This window comes from Artemia sp. Qi Xiang Cuo, chromosome 8, assembly GCF_049724085.1.
Source record: "Artemia sp. Qi Xiang Cuo chromosome 8, ASM4972408v1, whole genome shotgun sequence".
NCBI lineage: Eukaryota > Metazoa > Arthropoda > Branchiopoda > Anostraca > Artemiidae > Artemia > Artemia sp. Qi Xiang Cuo.
In genome coordinates, this window is record NC_142801.1 from 78646353 (window position 1) to 78667991 (window position 21639).

The following is a 21639-nucleotide window of genomic DNA, read 5'->3' on the forward strand; positions in this document are numbered from 1 at the left end:
CCACTCCTGTATGAGCTTATACATAATAATACCCATTATGACAATGATAATGAAAAGGCTAACCTATTTGCAACTCTTTTTGTTAATAAGCTAACATCAAATAATCAAAGCAATCTGTCCACAATTCCTATGAACCCTTGTTACCAACCACGCCCAGGATCCGAGTACATAACTAATCCATTTTCAATCCAGGAATTGAATAATGCAATAGATCATATTAGGTCCAAAACTAGCAGTAGCTATGACAATATACACCCTACATGGATAAAGAATCTCACAACTTCATACAAACAAGAACTGCTAAATTTTTATAATCACGCTTGGGCATCTTCTAGGTTCCCCAATATATGGAAATGTTCCTCACTCCTAACAATCCTAAAGAAAAATAAACCAAAAGATAACCCTGAGTCTTATAGGCCCATAATGATTACACCTGTGATGGGGAAAATAATGGAGAAAATTATTCATCACAGACTCCTCTGGTTTGTTGAGAAAAATAATATGATCCCACACACTCAAACTGGATTCAGGAAATACCACTCCTCAACAGATGCTTTCATTTTGCTAACAAATGCAATAAATGAATCTTTCTCAAAAAATAATATCCTAGTGGCAGCTTTCCTAGATTTTGAAGGAGTTTATGATAATGTGAACCATCAAATCCTTTTAAATAAACTTGCAAACCTTGGTGTACCTCCTAAGCTAGTATCCTTTATTAAATCCTTCATAGAAGTGCGAAGTTTCATTGTTTGTGTTGGTTCAGCCTCTTCACCCCAAAAAACAATATCCAAAGGCCTACCTCAGGGAGTAGTCCTCAGTTGCCTCCTTTTTGCCCTATATCTCTGGGACATGAACCTACCCCACACGAATCTACAATATGCTGATGATCTGGTGCTATGGTCATCTGGCAACACCTTTCAGATAGCACAGTCAAATCTACAAAAGTCACTTTTCCAGTTTGAAAAATTCTCTCAACATTCAGATTTACCCATTGCACCCACCAAGTCAAAAATAATCCAATTTCACCGGAAGCGAAACCATGTTAATGCAAAACTAACTCTAAATAAAACAACTATTCCAGAAGATAATAACATTAATTACCTAGGTCTCATGCTTGACCAAAAACTTAATTTCCACCTCCACATTTCAAACACAATAAAAAAATGTTATAGAAAAGCAAATATACTAAAAAGACTTCTTTCCACGCCCTGGGGTTGTAAGGAGAAAACCTTACTCCAGTTTTATAAATCACACATAAGACCCCATATTGACTATGGGCTCATCGTCTATGGTGCATGTGCAAAGAACCAGATGCAAAAAATTGAAACAACACAAAATGATATAATACGTCTCATATTTGGTCTTAGGAAACCCACAAGCACCAAGTTTCTGCTTATGGAGAGTGGATTAGCAACAGTAAGGGAGAGGCGTAGCTTTCTCTTGATAAAACATCTTACAAAAATTGAATCAAATAGCTCACACACATTACATAATTGGTTAAGAAATCCAGCCATGTATAGAGGTATTGCAAATGAGTATGCCAATATTCAAAAGAAGTTCCCTGTACCAGCAAAGTCTATTGCACCTACTTTCCTCCAATCCCCCCCATGGAATTGGTCATTTCCCATAATAAATACTGAATTTTCAAAATGGAATAAAGATTTAACCCCCATTGCTTTTGTCCAGAAAAAATTTGCAGAACTTAATACAATTACCTATAAAAATCATTTCCAAATATTTGTTGATGGGTCAAAAATGAATGAGAAGGTTGCAAGTGGTGTTTTTCTTCCTCACCTGACAATTGCAATGGACGAGAGATTATTTAATAATTTATCTATAATGTCTGCTGAGTTAAATGCCATAATCATGGCATTAGAACACTTTAAGCAAAACCAACCTTTGATTGAAAATTCGAATAATATTATCATATATTCCGAGTATTATTGATAATCTTGCTTCAAGTGGCATAAAAACTTTCTTTCAGTACATTCCTAGCCACTCTGGCATAAGTGGTAATCATCAGGTTGATGAAATAGCAAAAAATGCTATAAATATTGACCAGCCAAGTGGGAGACCAATCCCAATTAGAGATATTTACCGATGGAGGCTATCAGATATTAATTTTAATAAGATTAATCCTATTTTTTCCCCCTTTCCCAATAAGTATCTTTCTAAAATTTATCATAGAATTCGTTCTGGAACAAATGGACTAAATTTCCTTGCATTCTCATATAAGCTCTCTAATTAAAGTGGTTCAATTCCCCTGTCCCCTCTTTGCAGGCATTGTAATATGAATAATGAAACAATTGACCATTGCCTATTTGAATGTAATATGCTGACGTCTGCACAACATACCTTGCTTTGTAAACTGTTAAAATACTTCAAACACCACAAAATTCCACTATCAGCCAAGAGCCTAGCCAACTATACCTGCACACAGAGCATAGAAATCGACATCTATCATCTTATATTTGAACTCCTAGAGTCGAAAGATCTGCTGAAAGATATCTGAATATATCTAATAAATATTAGGCAATCAAGCCAGTAGCTCTGTAGCCCACAGAGTGAAGCAAAAGGCAAAGGGCTAAATAGTTTTTTCTGAAAAGCCCGCCTGCTGTTAAATAGAAGAAGAAAATGTGACAAAAGCCCGGCTTGTCGTATTTTTTAGGCAGAAAAAATACTTTTTTGGCTCTCTTTGTCACATGTTGACAACATCCTCAGTTGGCAGCCCTGCTTGTCGAGTTTTGTATTCCTAAATTTCCCAAGTCATATAGATAAAATTAGAAAGAAAAATTGATTTTTGAGCTGTTAGTTAATGCTACAGGAAGTTCAGGTAAACCTTTGGTAAAATTCAAGAGGTGTCTTGGGAACTAGCTTGGCTAGGTGAATGATAATTTCAGGAATGGATAGCCTATTGCCAAGCTAACACTTCTTTTCAAGGACTCGGAAGACTGCATGGTAAATTTCTAGGTGGCATTATAATTTAGATAAGATGAAAGTGAATAGGTTAAATTTGTTTCTACTTTAGCTACTTTTGGCTTTCTTGGTAAGGGGTTAGGTTATGAAAATGAAAGTTTCAGGGATGGGTCTACAGGTTAAAGCATGTCCTGGGAATGTATTTTGAAGTATATACCTCCACTCCTTCTCTCTCTAGAGGGTCCTCAAATTTGCCTACATGACAGGTCTGTAGGCAGATTTGACAAAACATTTGTTTAGGCAAAATTGACAAAACCTATTGAAATTTTGACAAAACAATATTTTACCTTCATTTTTAGTTATCAGTTTTTTTTTCTCTGGCTTTAGTTCTGAAAATGCAACTCCTGTTATTTGTGTAGAATTTCAAGCCATATCAGTGTTTTTTTTTCAAAATTTAGGAAATTTATTGGTATAGGCCTATTTTTAAAGCCTTAGGCTATAAATTGGAATTGAGCAAAGGGTAAACAATATTTACCAAGCAAAGTTTTGAAGCTGAAAACAATTGTGTTGTACTTCATTTAAGAAGAAAATCTATTTTACAATGTTTCACTTTTATAACACACATAGTTTTAAAGGTCAGGACCCTCTAGAGAGAGAAGGAGTAGAGGTAGGTACTTCAAAATACTTTCCCAGGACATACTTTAGCTTTTAATCCCATCCCTGTAACTTTTATTTTTGTAACCTAACCCTTTTCCAAAATAGGAAAAAGTAGCTAAAGTAAAATTTTACCAAGTAGAAATGTCCTTTGATGCCTTTTTTTATGCTCATTTGTAATTTGATAATTGCATTTTGAGCCCTTAAAGGGGCCCCAAAGGTATTTCATTTTTGTAACCACACAAAGAAGTTATTAACACTAGTTAAATTAGGCCTAAAAACATATCACTAGTTTATAAGTAAGTTGTTCAAGAGTAATATATTCCAAATATACAGTTTTCCTATTGTTTTGAGTTTTTCAAATGCTGTCAACAAAAATAGAGCTGAATTGTGCAATTCAAAACTTTGCTGTTGACAATTCAGGGTATATATTTGCACATTGGAGGATAGGGGTGGGTAAATTTTACAGTAACTTTACACTAGGCCATATAATTTAGCTAGAATAGAAGTGAAAACATCATTTGATGCTTTTCTTATGCTCTTTCTTAGTTCATATAAGATGCCTTTGGCACCCCTGTAAGTGCTCAAGATGAAATTAGCCCAGAAGCAATTATTAAATTATGAAAGTGTAAAAAAAAGGCATCAAATGACATTTTTGATTTCATCTTAGCTAAATTGTAGTGCCACTTAGAAATTTACCAACTGCATAGCCTATGTGATAGGTCAATATCTATTAAAATTTTTGTGAAAAGATAAATTACACAAATTTTTGGGTTTTCACTCTCTCATTCAGTGACTCTTGTCTTAAAAAATGTAAATTAATATTAACATAGAAGCTTGGCAATACATTCCAAGAGTATGTTTTTGGCCCTGGATTCGTTACTGAAAGTTTCATTTTCCTAACTTAGCCCATTTCAAAGATAACAAAAGTAGCTAAACTAGAATTTTACCAAAGTACTGTTAAGAATGAGCAATTAGGCTATTTTAGGATTCTTTGAAGCTGTTTTCAAAATTTTACCATGTTGTGAAGCTGAAAATAATTGTGCTGTACTTCATTTAAGCAGAAGATTTATTTTGCAAGGTTTCATGTTTAAAACACAGATTTTTAGCCTATAGACCTATCCCTGAAAGTTTCATTTTCCAAACCTAACCCCTTTCCAAGATAGTGAAAAGTAGCTAAACTAGAATTTTACTTCACAACTTTGCTAAATCCCAATTAATCAGGTTTTAAAGATATGCAAATACATTTCCTAAATTTTGAAGAAAAAAAATTTATATGGCTTAAAATTCTACTCATATAACATGAATTGTATTTTCAGAACTAAAGGCAGAGAAAAAGAAACTGATAAAGGTAAAATGTTCTTGTGTCAAAATTTCAATATAGACCTGTTAAGTAGGCAAATTTCTAAGACCTAGATATCAGAAAAGGGTTAACATAGAAGCTTGGCAATACCTTCCCAGGCAGTGGTGTATCCAGGATTTTATTGGGGGGGGGGCATCAGTCTACCTTTTTATAGCAGTCATGTGAGCAAGAAAATTATCTATCGTAGTGCAATATTTCAGGTGGGGGGTATGGGGGGGTTGTATCTAGGTAAAGAAATGAAAAGTACACACTTGTCATGAGTATTTCTACTTGTAGACTTTTTTTTGTTTGAGAATGGATGACAAAATTTTGCCAACAAAGTCAGAATTAAAAAAAAGGTAGAAGCAGTGACAGCTTCTACTTTGGGAGAGTAGATGTTTTGGAACTGCCTCAAAGTGGCAGAATTTAGAAAATATAAAAAAAAAGAAGTGCATTGTTCCTTATATTTGCCTATGGGACCCTTGTTTTAGAGAACCAAATAAATAAAAAATAATATAATATCAAAGACAATTGCCCAGAATATGGTTTTGGAGGGGTGGGGGCCTCAGTCTACCTAATATAGCAGCCATGAAAGCAAGAAATGGATTGATATTAATATTGTTTACAGAGGATGAAGCACAATTAAAGTTTAAAAAACAGAATCAACTGCACTTAGAGAAACGAGCAACAAAAGACAACCTAACCTCTCACAGTAACAGCCGCCAGTCTTTTTTGGCTGCAAATTGATCAAAAACTTGGTCAGCATTGACCTGGATATTTTGTTTCAGGGTCATGTGAGCTAGTCCGTTCAGATGCTCCTTGCCTGTTGAGCTCTGCAGATAGGTTTTTAATCACTTAAGACAGCTAAAGCTCCTCTCAGCAGAAGTGGTAGTCACTGGTAGTATCTGAAAAATTGTCAAAAGCCTTTGAATGCATGGGAAAAGTTTTGCATCACATGATGCAAGAGTCAAAGCAACAGTTGATGGTTTCTCAGACATTCTGAGCCACTTCTGTTTCCAAAGGACTAACTCACATTTGAGTGCACGTCTACCCCTGTGAAATCCCTTGTAAATAGCAACAGCATTCACAAATTCATTAATATGTAATGACTTGCTGTTAGCTGGCAAAAGCCTTCCGATTTTGAAAGATACCTCCTGATGGCGCAAAAATCTTTGATAAAGTTCTTCAATAAGTGAAGCAAAGTAAGGTTTGAACAATGAATTGCAATAAAAAACCTTGATGGACTCATTATTGTTGATGGACTTTCAGCAGATAGACCTTGGAACAACCAGAGCCACATTTAACTCTTGTGCAAGCTTGTAGGCTTTCTGAAAATTTTTTTCAAAATTATTTTGTTTTGACTGCAGTAAAGTATCAGAACATAGCTTAATATGCCAACAGCACTCAACTAAGTCTAAATCTTTGGCTTGCAGTGCCTTAGAGACAGAGTATTATGGCACTTACAAACTCTAGCATAGCCATCGTGAACATAAAACTAAATTTGGTTGCTGCTGAAACCAATGCATTTGCTTTTGAAATAACTTCCGTATTGCACCATATGCTACCAACTATTTCTTCAAGTACGGAAATAATTGCACAATACAAAGACATAAAAACTAAAATGCAATCATGATGCTCCACCCATCTCATTTTGCACAACTTCACAAGCTTCCTCACAGAACTATTGGGACAAATGACAGTGACCGCTTCTACAAAGATATTTGTTCTTTTTGGTAAGGATGATAAAAATGATATAGTCTGCTGTATAGTAGCAAAGTTTGACCTAACAAGTCCTACCATACTAGTTTTACATAAAGCCAAATTTAAGCTGTGTGATGCACAGTGGGTGTAGATCACATGCGGATATTTTCCCTAATCTCTGCCTGTGCAGCAGAATAGCAGCCTGACATGTTGCTGGCCCCATCAAAACCAACCCCCACAAATGTCTCCATTTTTAAGCCAAATGCAATGTATTGGCCAATGATTTGTTCTGCTACTGCAGAGCCAGTGAGATTTCCACAAACAGAAAACCCAAGAAACTACTCTTCACGTGAAGCACAAGTTTCATATTAGTATCTGATTACAAGAACTAATTAGGCTTGTCAGGATGTATATAAGTAACTGTACAACAAACCTGAAGAATCCTTTGACGCTATATGCTGATGACTGCAAGCTCCTAGAACTGGCCCAGAACGACCTAAATCTATCAACTATGCAAGAAGATCTGGACAGACTATCTAGATGGTCATCGGATTGGTGTCTACAGTTCAAAGCCTTAAAATGTAAAGTTCTACATCTTGGACGGAATAATCCAAAACTTGCATATCACATAGGAGACACCCAGCATGAGGCAGTCAGTGAGGAGAAGGACCTGGGGTTTATTGTTGACAATGAGCTGAAGTTTCACTGCCACACACAAGCTCAAGTTGCAAAAGCAAACCAAGCCCTTGGCCTCATAAAGCAAACATGTACCACCAGGAAATGGGGAGTGATTACAAAACTGTACAAAACCATGGTCCATCCTCACCTGGAATGTGGCATGACCCTAGCACTATAAGATGGATCTGTACTATAAGATGGATGTGAAAGTACTTGAGAGTGTCCAAAGAAGAGCAACTAAGCTTATCTCTGCATTCCAAGACAAATCTTACAAGGAACGTCTCACCTTACTCAAACTCCCTACCTTAGTATACCATAGGAAAAGAGGAGACGTAATAACAACTCGTAAGTTGCTAGAAAATGACCTATTAAGTCATGTCTTTCCCCTGTCCTTCTGAACTACCTAAAGAGAACAAACCAAGAAGCTGCAGGCCCCCCTTTCCATCAAGCAAGAGCGCCAACAGTTCTTCTCAGTCTGTTCTGTCCCACTCTGGAACAGCCTATCCAAAGCCACCGTCCAATCTAAAACTCTAGATGCCTTCAAGAAAGGAGTTGATCAAGACTGGGCCAACGCCAAATGGAGGCTGAACTGGGATGTCAAATCATAACCTTGAAACACCACCAGCAAGATTTCTACAGGAGGCTCAACACCACCTTATCTCGCTGGACATGCGATTTAAGGTAATTTTCTTTCTTTCCTCTCACGTGACCTTTCCGTTTCAATGCTTAGCTTACACTGGAATAATAGCAGCGTTTGAAACGTTGAATGAACTATCACCTCTTAGTCCAATTCCTTATCGCAATTCATTCATTGCAGAGAAGCTAGGGCTTATAGCTGCGGGGGTTAAATAGTGAGAAAAATTCCTTGACATCTTGTTTGATTACAGGAGGAGATTGCACGTTTGATGATAAAATAGTGATATAAGCTTGCTGGAGAAATGGATAGCCATTTAACAAGAAATGAAAAAAAAGAATGGGTGTTGCAAATAACTTAAAAGCGTGAATATTTCGGAACTTACTATACTGGCACTTAAAAAAAAGAACAAAAGAAATTTTGGGGTGGCCGGGGCCGCTCCGCCCCCCCCCCCCTGGATACGCTACTGTTCCCAGGGTATGTTTTTAGCCCTGGATTCATTACTGAAAGTTTTTTTTTTAATAAGGGGAGGCAGGAGACATTTCAACTTGAATCCTAAGATAAACAAGTCCCTTATACAGAAGAATGATGACTTTAGGGGAACAAGTAGAAAGGGTATGCTTAATCAGCCCTAGAGTTGAACTAGCACCAGCATTAGACTTCTTAACATGGGTACTGAATTTCAATTCATTGTAAATAGTGACTTCAAGATATTGCTTATTATTTACAGAGTAGATTGGTTTGCCTGGGAAAAAAATAAAAGCAGCAAGGATTCATCTTGCCAAAGAGCCTTGGCAATATTGAATTCAAGAAGTGGAGCCTCAGCCAATTTTTCAAGATTATTTTGTAGAAGGGCATGATTGCCACATGACAAGGATGGTCCAAGAATCTTCAAGTTGTCAGTATAGAGTGTTAGTTTACTGCTGATATTATAGGCTAAGGAGAATTGTTGATGAAAATATTACCTTAATTCACACTTCAGAGCAAATTAAGGCCCAATGTTTGATCTGTTTGGCTCCATTGTTGAGATGGCAGTTAAAAAACATTTTACACAAAATATAAAAAGATCAGGGTTGTGACTGTGGTTATGGCCCAGTGACATGCCTTTAGACTAAGAGTGTGCTAGGATAGATGCAATTTAAGCCCACTTGGCAACAGTGACCACAAATAGCTATGGTCAAGGGAACCATTCTTTTTGTAGATTGAGTAGACACCACCAAACAATGTCAATTTCTGATAAAGTATGCAAGTTGGTTGGGTATGACAAGCGGCATCAGCACATCCTACCACAACTCTGTTATATGTACACATATATATCAATCACTATTTATGAGTACCAATGATGGGCAGCTCCAGTTGTATCTTGAAGGCTTGGCTTCCCATTCTTTTTCAAGTCTCCTTTTGAAAACTTCAGCTGATGTTGAAAACACTCTCTTCTAGCTTAAACAGTTCCAATCATTAATGACCCTTTGGCTAGAGAAATGTTGCCTGATTCTACTTTTAACTTGGGGCTTATGAAGTATTAAATAGTTTAGGACCCAAACACTTCCCTTGGAACTCTACTCAAAACATGCTTAGTGGAAGAAAGAATACAGTTACCAGAGCCATCAAATAACTGAACATATTGAGATTACAGATAAAGACAATCATGGATCCAGAGCAGGGATTTCTCTTCAAGCTTGACTGCACATAGCATAATCCCAGTATCAATTAAGCTAGTGATGTGGTCATATGATTCAAGAAATTCATATCAACAGATCTTTCAGAATAAAAGCCATGCTTTGAGCTGTGCAAGATATTATTTGCTTAAAGATGTCTAATAACTGCAGAATTGATTATTCTTTCAAGAACCTTGATAACCACTGATGTCATGCTTATAGGTCAATAATTTTCAGGAAGGTCCTATCTATCTTTCAGAGTTTTTCTATTCAGAGGTAGTCTGGAAAGATTCAATGATAAATGGAATAAAAAGGAAAGGGATTGACACAAGAGTATATGACATTGATGAAGGATACAAGGATGAATACAGTCTGGACAAGTAGATTTTTTCATTTTGTAGGTACTTAAATTCCTTTAGAAGTATTGTATCAGTAATCAGAATTGGTTCCTTTGTGGTGTATGCACAAACTAATTGGATAAAGTTGATTTAAGAGTTCTTGCAAATTATGAAAGCATATTGTTCAACATTCATAGAGACAATTCTTATCAAGCTAGGCATATTTGTGAATTGAAATGGAATGTTAAAGTTTTGAAAGACAAATACATGTATTGAGTTGCTTTTTAATTTCTAATTGTAGAGTACTCTCTTAATTTTCACCTTTAGTGCCTATAATGCCTGTGATTTGGAATGTCTATTTATATGTTTCAATCTTTTTCAGTGAGTTTGTGTTATTCAAGGATTTAGTCACTATTTCTGAAATGGAGCAAAATGAATTTTGTTTGAAGTGGAACAACTACATGGATGTATTTCATGGAGCTTTTTTATCTCTATTAAACAGTGAGCATTTCACAGATGTCACCCTATCATGTGACAGTCAAAGCATCAAATGCCACAGACTTGTTCTCTCATCTTGTAGTTCCTACTTTGAAACACTGCTTCCAGGGATTTTACACCCCCATCCTATTATTATTCTAAAGGATGTGAAATTTTATGATCTGCTAGCTTTGGTGAAATTTATGTATACAGGTGAAGTGGCTGTTCCACAAGCCCAAACTAGTTCATTAATAAAATTGGCTGAAATGCTGAAAGTAAAAGGTCTTGCTTATCCTGATGAGACAGTTAACCCAATGCAGAAACCTAGCTATCTGTCTCAAAACACTCAAATGGCTCAACTTGCTGCAAAAAGAAATGGAGTTGATAAAGCCTCTGAAAACAACTTTTTGGCTGAAGATTCTTCCAGTAATGTAGAACCTCCTGTAGCAGGGACCTCAAATAACAAGTTGGAAAATTATTTTGCTGAAACTAGTTCCTCTGTTTATAAAACAGATATTGCTGCATGCAACTCATTGGTAAGTTTTTTTTTATTGAGGTCCACTTTATTAAGTGACCAAAGGATGGTTATGTATTTTATTATGATTTCAGGATGGAACTAAGCTAGGTTGAAGTCAAAAGGTAACATGATAATTGTGTAGTGCTTAGCCACCATAATTTCCATCTTCACCTGAAGAATAGCTTTGGTTAGAAATTGATTAACTTAAAAGTTAAAAAGTACAAAGCACAAGGTTTGATTTTGCTATTAAGGCTTTTTCTTTGATCTGACATTTCTTTTTTCTCACATTCTGTTTTTTTTTTAGTTCAAAGTGCCAATAGGCTATCATAGTGCTCCCTGATCTCTGCCAAAACTGCTTTTTTTTGTCTCCTACAAGACAAATATAGAGCAGTTTAGTAATATTTAAATCAAAGTCCTAATTACTTATTTGAATAGAATGAACATTTATATATTGAGAAAGGATCTGAGATGTAAAAATTCGAGGTTAGAATCCTCACACATTAGGTTTAAATAAAGAAAATTATTTCAATGTTTTTTCATCACAAGATAAACTGATGTCTGCTGGAAATAGGCATTGCCAAACTTCTTTATGCATAATCTGGTGAAACTTTTTGAGGAAAACAAAAAAATATAAAACACTTGTTTCAAATGAATCCAAGATAAAAAAAAAACCTTCTTAAACTCATGATTTTTCAATTTCGAAAACCTGGATATGTTTGAAATGTTAACTCCTTTAGAGACTGTTTGCAGTTCAGGAATTCACTGTATGGCATAGTCCACATTTGGGTTTTTTTTCCAATTGTATTAGAAATCTGCCAGAAGATCTCTCTACCCTATCGATTAAAATTTTAAGAAAACTGCATTTTCAGGTCATTGTTACTCCTTGTTTATTTAAGATGGGAATAGGGCCTTAACTTTTTTGTTTACCAAGGCTCCTGGCCATGTGTAACTTTTTTGTATCTTTAAAAGGTTTTTAACTTCACACACTTGAACTTGTAAGATAAGGATTAGTCTAAATTATGCATTCATTTCTTTGTGGTAGATGTATCATGGCAGATTTGTTCTAGCAGAGACAGTCACATCAAGTATTTTTCTGGAATAGCTATGTTTATCCCCAGTAATTAATTTGTAAAAGATATTCATATTATATTTCTTGTAATAAAAACTAATAAGCTGTCAGAATGAATCTGTTTTCTACTTAAAAGGATCAAGTAAAGTCTGTATTTGATCTCTAGGTCCTGTATTATTAAGCTGAGGTCAAGCCCACTCCACCCCCACAGGACAAGATTCATCTATCAATCCATAAAATACCTAATTTGAATGGAAGATTAAATTTTGCCCTACTCTACAATTTTTTTTTGATAAGCTTAATTATTTTTTTTTAGCGAGTCAAAAATGAATTTGCAGTAGGTATAGACGAAGAGGGGAACAATAGTTCTAGTCAGTTTGAAGATGATAGAGGACATTTTGACTATGGCAGTGACAAAGTAAGCATTTGTTTTCTTTTATTATTGTCTAGCTTTTTCAAAGCACATGATTGATCATAGCTTTTATTTTGAAACGGGTCTTTCCCCATTTGGCTAACTGGCAGTTCTTTTTTATATTTAGATCAGCAATGAGGATAGTTAAGGATGACGTTGTCTGTTTCTGTTCACTAAAAGTAAGTGTCCTTTTTAAACCACAAATAAGGGCTGTTCATTCAGTTTAAGCATATGACTAAAACAAGGTTCAGTTTGTCAGATATGTTTTTTTCTCAAATTCAGTTGTTGAGAAATGATTGTAAAAATAATTTTATTCTACTTGCCAGAGAGGAAGAAATGACATTTTTTTTTTTTTCGAAACAGTTATTTAGTGAAAAAACATTTAGATGTAGCTGCAAATAATCATGGTTGCTCAAGTAGCCAATTCTAGTGGGTCTTCCCAGTAGACAAAGTCCATATAATATGAACAATCTCAATTGCCCACTTGCCTGTAAGTCCTGTGGGCATAGTGAATTTTTTAATCATATTTTAGTCTCTAATACCCTCAAATGGCTTACAAAAGTGATATACTCTCTAAATTACCCTTGCTACATTTTTTATCTGCCTCAGTTCTTACCCAGGATGATAGACTATGATAAAAATAATAATATTTGCAAAACTCTGAAATTTGTGCCAGCTTTGTCTCTCATAGAGAATATCTGTCTTGGCTTTACTCTAATTTGCTCACAAGTCTTTGATCACTTTGACTAAGTTTTCCACTACCAACCAGTAGCTGCAATCTAGTAGGGAACAAACCACAGCCTATAGCAACCAAACATTAATAAACGTTTTTTAAAAGAAAACTGGCACGTTAGCAAAAATTGCCATTTTTAACTGATTCACGAATGGTAATTATTATCTAAATCAGACTTAATAGTAAAATGCTATTTTAAAAACAAATATAAAGGAAATTCAAACAGTAGTGAGTTGATGTGTGGTATTATGTATCTTTTCTCATTTATTTCTTCATACAGGTGGGGTACTAGAACATAGGCTAAACATGACACATTAACATGATACATTATTATTTTCATTTATTTATGATTTCAATAAGCGATGGCACAAAGCTCTTTCTTTAACGCTTGCTCTTGCATTAGTAGGATTTAGAACCGGGATTTCTTCTACTTTTGATTGAGGTAACACTTTTTTAAAGGAAACTGGTAAGTCAGAAAATTTGCCATTTTTAACTGATTCTGGAATGGTAATTATTATCTAAATCAGACTTAATAGTAAAATGCTATTTTAAAAACAAATTTAAAGAAAATTCTGACAGTAGTGAGTTGATGTGTGGTATTATGTATCTTTTCTCTTTTCCTTCTTCTCTACTGGTGGGGTACTAGAGCATTATAGAGGGTTGTTTAAGGGCTCATTGCAAAGGAAACTGACTGTCAATCTTCATATATAACAAGATGAAGGAAATCATAATGGCTGGTTACAACCATAAATGACATTACAGTAAAACTGTATGATGACGCATGTTGCCACTGGGGATTATTATTTGTGAATGAATGATACCTTATTGACAAACAAAGATGCAATATCAAACCACCAAACTTCGCTGGCACAAAGCTCTTTCTTTAATGCTCAGTTCTTGCATTAACAGGATTTAAAACTGGGATTTCTTCTACTTTTGATTGAGGTAAAAGGGGCTTAGATGGGCAATAAAGACCTGGGAGAATACATTGAAAGCATTGGTTACAACGCAGATTATACCCGAAATTAGTGCAAAAAGTAACACATCGAACTGCCAACGTAGGGAGGCGGAATTCCTTGAGCAGGAGAATGTAAGGAATTTTGTTCCACCCATAAATAATTCTCAGGCTCTCTTCTGGATAATTTCTAGTGCTTTTGGACTGATCCACCACAAGGCCAAAATGCCACAATGGGCAAGCATACTCAAGCAGTGGATGGATAAAATATGTAAAGGTGGAGGATATGTGCTTAGGGCATGAAAATTTAGAAAATAGCTTAAGGGGCGAAAGCAGTCCAAGTCACTTGGCTGTCTCTTCAATGTCAAAGAAATTTTGTTTGTTTAAAGAAACAGATATATTAGAGAACTTAAATTGTGGTTCACCTGATTTGGAAGACTAATGGCTATCATTTGGTCAGGTTCACATTTTTTTTGTATGCTCCCTCGATTTTTTTTAATGGGTTTTTATACAAAAATTCTTTTGGCTTAAACCGAACGGAAATTATTCCGTATATGAAAGGGACTTTCCCCTCCTCAACACCTCGCTCTTTACGCTAAAGTTTTTATTGTTTTAAAAAATAAAGTTGTGAGACAAAGGCAAGCTTTAGCGTAAAGAGCGAGGTGTTGAGGAGGGGACAGCCCCTTTCATATATGGAATAATTCCTGTTCATTTTAAGTTTTAATGTCGCTCCTTACTTTCAGTTAAAAAAAAACTTGTTTTTTTTAGTTAATTTCTGAACGTTTTGAATTAATGCAGCTTTGATTTTGGCTGGTCACTTAAAAAGGCCACTAGAACCTTTAATTTCCGTTTGAATGAACCATCTTACAATATTTTATGACCAATGGATCGAAACGATTACCCCAGAAAAAAAAACGTGCATCTTGATCTTTTTTTCGAGCAAAAATTATAAATGTTAAAATTTTTGCAGATAGGAGCGTGAAACTTATTTTATAGTGTTCTGTGATAAACTGAATGTGATGGTGTGATTTTCTTTAAATTTCATTAAAAATGCAAAATTCCACATTTTTGCAGATAGGAGTTTGAAACTTCTTTAATAGTGTTCTTTGATAAGCTGAATCTGATGGTGTCATTTTCGTTAAACTTAATTAAGACAAAATTTGCAATTGAAACAAAATTTTATTGTTGAAAAAAAATTTATTTTTGAGAAAGTTAAACTTTGGCGTAAAGAGCGAGGCGTTGAGGAGGGGACAGCCCTTTTCATATACGGAATAACTTCTGTTCGTTTTAAGTTTTAACGTCGTTCCTTACTTTCAGTTAAAAAAACTTGTTTTTTTATTTAATTTTTGAACTTTTTTGAATTAATGCAAGTTTTGATTTTGGCTCGCCGTACATGAATAATTAAAACAAAATTCGAGTATTAATTTTACTTTTATTTGGTTAAATGGCTTTCTCGGAACTTGTTTAATTTTATTTACAAACGTTTTTATTAGTAATAAATATACGTAACTTACGAATTAACTTACGTATCGAACATCTATATTCATATATTTTTAATACGTATATTAGGGGGTTCACCCCTTAGTCAATACCTTGCTCTTTAAGCTAAAGTTTGAATTTTGTTCTATTTCTTTAAAAATGACCGCTTAATCACATTGACCGAATAAATAAAACAAAATTTGCATATTAATTTTACTTTTATTTGGTTAAGTGGCTTTCTCGAAACTTGTTTAATTTTATTTACGAAAGTTTTTATTATTAATAAATATACGTAACTTACGAATTAACTTACGTAACGAACATCTATATTCATATATTTTTAATACGTATATTAGGGGGTTTGCCCCCTAGTCAATACCTTGCTCTTTAAGCTTAAGTTCGAATTTTGTTCCAATTCTTTAAAAATGACCCCTTAATCACAAAGGCTGTTAATTAGACTAAATAGCTCTTATGAAAGTACTAAAAAATGTTTGGATTAAAGAGTGAGGTATTGACTAGGGTGGTGAGCCTAATCATATAGATAATATTTTCTGTTCGTTTTAAGTTTCGATGTTGCTGCTTACTTTCAATTGAAAGAACTTGTTTTTTTATATTTAATTTCTGATCTTTTTTTTTAAATAATGCTGGCAAGTCTGGCACCCCTTGCATCGCAATTTACCTTCCCCCATGAAAACTTCCTTCATGGCCAGATCCGCCAAAATACCCCCCGCCCCCCCCACTACCAGAAAAAAACCCTCCTGAAAACTTCTATATACTTCCCAATAACCAATACTATATGTTATAACATTGGGTAGAGTTCATAACTTTCAGCCCTCCCCACGGAGAATCCGGGGGACTAAGTCATCCTAAAAGACATAGTTATCATATTTTTGACCATGCTGAACAAAATGGCAATCTCAAAATTTTGATCGGGTGACTTTGGGAAAAAATGAGCGTGCGAGGGGGCCTAGTTGCCCTCCATTTTTTTGGTCACTAAAAAAGGGCACTAGAAATTTTAATTTCCTTCCGAATAAGCCCTCTTATGATATTCTAGAACCACGGGTTCGAGACGAACACCCCTGGGAAAAAAAAAAACAAAAAAAAACTAACAAATAAACACGCATCCATGATCTGTCTTCTGGCAAAAAATGGAAAATTCTAGAATTTTGTAGATAGGAGCTTGAAACCTCTACAGTAGGGTTCTAACGCTGAATACGATGGTGTGATTTTCATTAAGGTTCTATGACTTTTAGGGGGTCTTTTCCCCTTTTTCCGAAAATCAGCCAAATTTTCTCAGGCGCGTAACTTTTGATGGTTAGGATTAAACTTGATGAAACTTATATATTTAAAATCAAACAGTTCGTGGTAACGAACTGTAAGTAAGGAGCGACCCGGCTCAATGGTAACCGAAACTCTAAAAAACGGGATTTTGATACCAATAGATATATCAAAAGAATCAGATTTTAATTCTGATTTCAAATATATAAGTTTCATTAAGTTTAATCTTACCCATCAAAAGTTACGGGCCTGAGAAAATTTGGCTTATTTTCGAAAAAAGGGGGAAAGACCCCCTAAAAGTTATTTAACCTTAATGAAATTAACAAAATAATATTAAACGAAACATAGAACCCTACTGTTAAAGTTTTAAGCTCCTATCTAAAAAAATGTGGAATTTTCCATTTTTTGCCAGAAGAAATATCACGGATGCGGGTTTATTTATTTTATTTGTTGTTTTTTTTTTTTTTTTTTCCCAGGGGTGATTGTATCGACCCAGTGGTCCTAGAATATCGTGGGAGGGCTCATTGGAACGGAAATTTAAAGTTCTTGTGCCCTTTTTAAGTGACCAAAAAAAATGGAGGGCAACTAGGCCCCCTCCCACGCTCATTTTTTTCCCAAAGTCACCCGATCAAAATTTTGAGATAGCCATTTTGTTCAGCATGGTCGAAAATATGATAAAAATGTCTTTTAGGATGACTTGATCCCCCAAAGTCCCCAGGGGGAGGGCTGAAAGTTATGAACTTTACTCAATGTTAACATATAGTATTGGTTATTGGGAAGTATACAGACTTTTTCAGAGGAGATTTTTTCTGGTAGGGGGGGGAAGGCGAGGGTCGGGGGCTATATGGAAGGATCTTTCCATGACGGACGTTTTCAGGGGGGAAGGGACATTGCTATGAAGGGGGCGCCGGATTTCCCAGCATTATTAAAGAAAAAGATCAGGAATTAAATAAAAAAAACAAGTTTTTCAACTGATCAACTGATTGTGATTAAGAGGTCATTTTTAAAGAACTGGAAAAAAAATTCGAACTATAGTTTAAAGAGCAGGGTATTGACTAGGGGGCGAACCCCCTAATATACGTGTTAAAAATTTATGAATATACAAGTTCGTTACGTAAGTTAATTCTAAGTTACGTATATTTATTACTAATAAAAACGTTCGTAAATAAAATTAAACAAGTTTCGAGAAAGCCATTTAACCAAATATAATATGCAAATTTTGTTTTAATTATTCATGTACGGTGAGCCAAAATCAAAACCTGCATTAATTCAAAAACGTTCAAAAATTAAATAAAAAAAACAAGTTTTTTTAACTGAAAGTAAGGAACGACGTTAAAACTTAAAACGAACAGAAATTATTCCGTATATGAAAGGGACTGTCCCCTCCTCAACGCCTCGCTCTTTACGCTAAAGTTTGACTCTGTCTCACAACTTTATTTTTTAAAACAATAAAAAACTTTAGCGTAAAGAGCGAGGCGTTGAGGAGGGGACAGCCCTTTTCATATACGGAATAATTTCTGTTCGTTTTAAGTTTTAACGTCGTTCCTTACTTTCAGTTAGAAAAACTTGTTTTTTTTATTTAATTAGCATAAAAATCGATTCCTTGTATGTATCTATTGGTATCAAAATCCCGTTTTATAGAGTTTCGGTTACCATTGAGCCGGGTCGCTTTTAATATTAAATCAATGAAAATAAAAACTTCAGAATCAGCAAAGCACAAAAACCTACAGTAGATGTTTAAATCTCCTATCAGCAAAAATTTTTAATTTTGTGTTTTTTTGCCAGAAGAAAGATCACGGATGCGTGTTTATTTTTTTTTCAAGGGGTCATCGTATCGATCCAGCAGTCCTAGAATATCGTGAGGGGACTCATTCGAACAGGAATTAAAAGTTCTAGTACCCTTTTTAAGTGACCGAAAAAACTGGAGGGTAGCTTGGCCCTCTTTGTTACGTCGGAGGATATTTCCATGGAGGATGTTTCCTTGGGGGAAGGGACATTTCCAGGAAGCGGGTGCCATATTTCCCTAAAGTTTTTAATTAAAAAAAAAAAAAAAATAGAGTTGTGAGAAAGTAAAACTTTAGCGTAAAGAGCGAGGCGTTGAGGAGGGGACAGCCCCTTTCATATACGGAATAATTTTTGTTCGTTTTAAGTTTTAACGTCGCTCCTTACTTACAGTTCTCTTTTTTTTTGTTTAATTTTTGAACGTTTTTGAATTAATGCAGGTTTTGATTTTGGCTCACCGTACATGAATAATAAAAAAAATTGAATATTAATTTTACTTTTAGTTGGTTAAATGGCTTTCTCGAAACCTGTTTAATTTTATTTACGAACGTTTTTATTAGTAATAAATATACGTAACTTACGAATTAACTTACGTAACGAACCTCTATATTCTTATATTTTTAATACGTATATTAGAGGGTTTGCCCCCTATTCAATACCTTGCTCATTAAGCTAAAGTTCGAATTTTGTTCCAATTCTTTAAAAATGGCCCCTTAATCACAAATGCCGTTAATTATAATAAATAGCTCTTATGAAAGTACTAAATAATCTTTGGCTTAAAGAGCGAGGTATTGACTAGGGGATGAACCCAATCATATACGTAATGTTTTCTGTCGTTTTAAGTTTTGATGTTGCTCCTTACTTTCAGTTAAAAAATTTGTTTTTTTTATGTATAATAATTTTTTTTTTTAAAATAATGCTGGGAAATCCGGCGCCCCCTTCATAGCAATGTCCCTTCTCCCATGAAAACTTCCTTCATGGTAAGATCCTCCCACATAACCCCTGACCCACTCCCCCTCCCACTACCAGAAAAAATCCCCTCTGAACACGTCTGGATACTTCCCCATAACCAAAACTATATGTTAACATTGGGTAAAGTTCATAACTTTCAGTCCTCCCCCCCCCCCCGGGACTTTGGGGGATTAAGTCATCCTAAAAGACATAGTTATCATATTTTCGACCATGCTGAACAAAATGGCTATCTCAAAATTTTGATCGGGTGACTTTGGGAGAAAATGGCCTAGTTGCCCTAGTTGACTAAGTCATCCTAAAAGACATAGTTATCTCATTTTCGACCATGCTGAACAAAATGGCAATCTCAAAATTTTGATCGGGTGACTTTGGGAAAAAATGAACGTGCAAGGGGGCTTTGCTGCCTTCCATTTTTTTGGTCACTTAAAAAGGGCACTATAAATTTTAATCTCTGTTTCAATGAACCCTCCCACGATATCCTGGGATTACTGAATCAATACGATCACCCCTGGGAAAAAAACAAACAAACAAATAAATAAACACGCATCCGTGATCTTTCTTCTGGCAAAAAATGCAAAATTCCCTATTTTTGTAGATAGGAGCTTAAAACCGCAGTAGAGTTCTCTGATACGCTGAATATGATGGTGTGATTTTCATTAGGGTTGTATTGTCCTTAGGGTGTCTTTCCGTCTTTTTTTGAAAATTAGCTAAGTTGTCTCAGGCGCGTAAATTATGATATGTAAACCTGAATATAATACAGGCTCTACATTTTAAATCAAAACTAAAATCTGATTCACTAGATGCCTATATTGGTCCCAAAATTTTGTTTTCTACAGTCTCGGTTACCATTGAGCCGTGTCGCTCCTTACTTACAGTTCGTTACCACGAACTGTTTGAAAACGATATTAACAACTTATATAAAATTCATACTAGCTTGTAAATATCTTTAAGCTAAACTATTTGTTCTGACAGTTTATGTTGATTTTATCAATTTAAGACCTTTTTTTATCCTTTGTTTTTTTTTTAGCTGTGATCAATCTGGATTTATAGAACCCTTAAATTGAACAAGGGTTGTTTAATTTTCAGGTCAGTATTTCAATTAGAAGGCGCCGTGTCTTGTGCATGATACCACTAAACTTGGATAAACATGCCGTATCCACTGTATGCCGTTGTTCAAAACCAATCGAAATATATCAAGAATTGAGCAAGTTCTATTCAAGAGATTGAAAAACTTTTTGATCTATGGGAAAAAAGTGCAATAAAAGCAGGGGCTGATCCATTATTTTTTAGGGGGGGGGGGTGCAAAATAGGTTAATCCGATAAACTTGCGTTAGGAGCAAGTTTATTTAAAGCAAACTTGTGTTAATTGAGTAAATTACACGACTTTGGACTACCTTAGGGGGGCGCGCGCCCCCCTAGACCTCCCTCTGGATCCGCCACAGAAGGGAAGGGGACTTAATTTAGTTAATGTGCAAAAGGGTAGGGAAAAGTTAAAACAAATATTCGTGAAACGTGGAAGACCAAGACTTCCAAAGTATTTGCTTGACTTGGATGAAGTATCTGTGCAAGAGGAAAGCATTATAGAACCACCAAGACTACAAACAATAACAACTGGCCGCAATTTAACATCTCAAATCTTGAAGACTGCTCGTTGGATAGTCAATGTGCTTTATTTTCTGAACAGTTTCGAAGATCTTGTAATCAACCATATGTAAGTACGAATTTTAATTTTACAGAAAAATAATATGGTTTCCCAGCCTGACCCCAAAGATGGTTACATTAATCTCCCCCCCTCCAAAAAATGCAACAAAGAACTGTAGAGGTTTAGAATAATTTAACGGTACTTATTAAGAAAGCGTTAAGTACAAGTGAATTGTATTCCGAGAACAGATAAGCATTTTATCGGGTAATGCCTGGATGCTGTATAAAAATAGGTTACGTATTTAATATATGCCATGCTTTACCCCCCCCCACCCCTAATGTACAAACATATAGCCCAAATTTGTTTTTGAACTATTACATTTTTATCCTATTTTGTTTTATT

At 35.1% G+C, this 21639-nt stretch overlaps 1 protein-coding gene across 4 annotated transcripts in view; it reads left to right on the top strand.

Annotated features, from left to right (window-relative positions):
* The first annotated feature begins 2744 nt into the window (after positions 1–2744).
* The window catches only part of LOC148949826 (uncharacterized), a 35410-nt gene continuing 16515 nt past the window's right edge, over positions 2745–21639 (top strand). For 2 of the 4 annotated variants that reach the window (XM_089093801.1, XM_089093802.1), the window contains exons 1-2: positions 2745–2833; positions 10304–10934. In XM_089093801.1, the coding sequence (XP_088949927.1) occupies positions 10344–10934 (591 nt within the window). In that variant the 5' untranslated portion in view covers positions 2745–2833; positions 10304–10343. Of the gene's footprint in view, positions 2834–10303; positions 10935–12300; positions 12403–21639 lie in introns of all 4 variants that reach the window. The other 2 variants (XM_089093800.1, XM_089093799.1) reach the window with 2 other exon arrangements.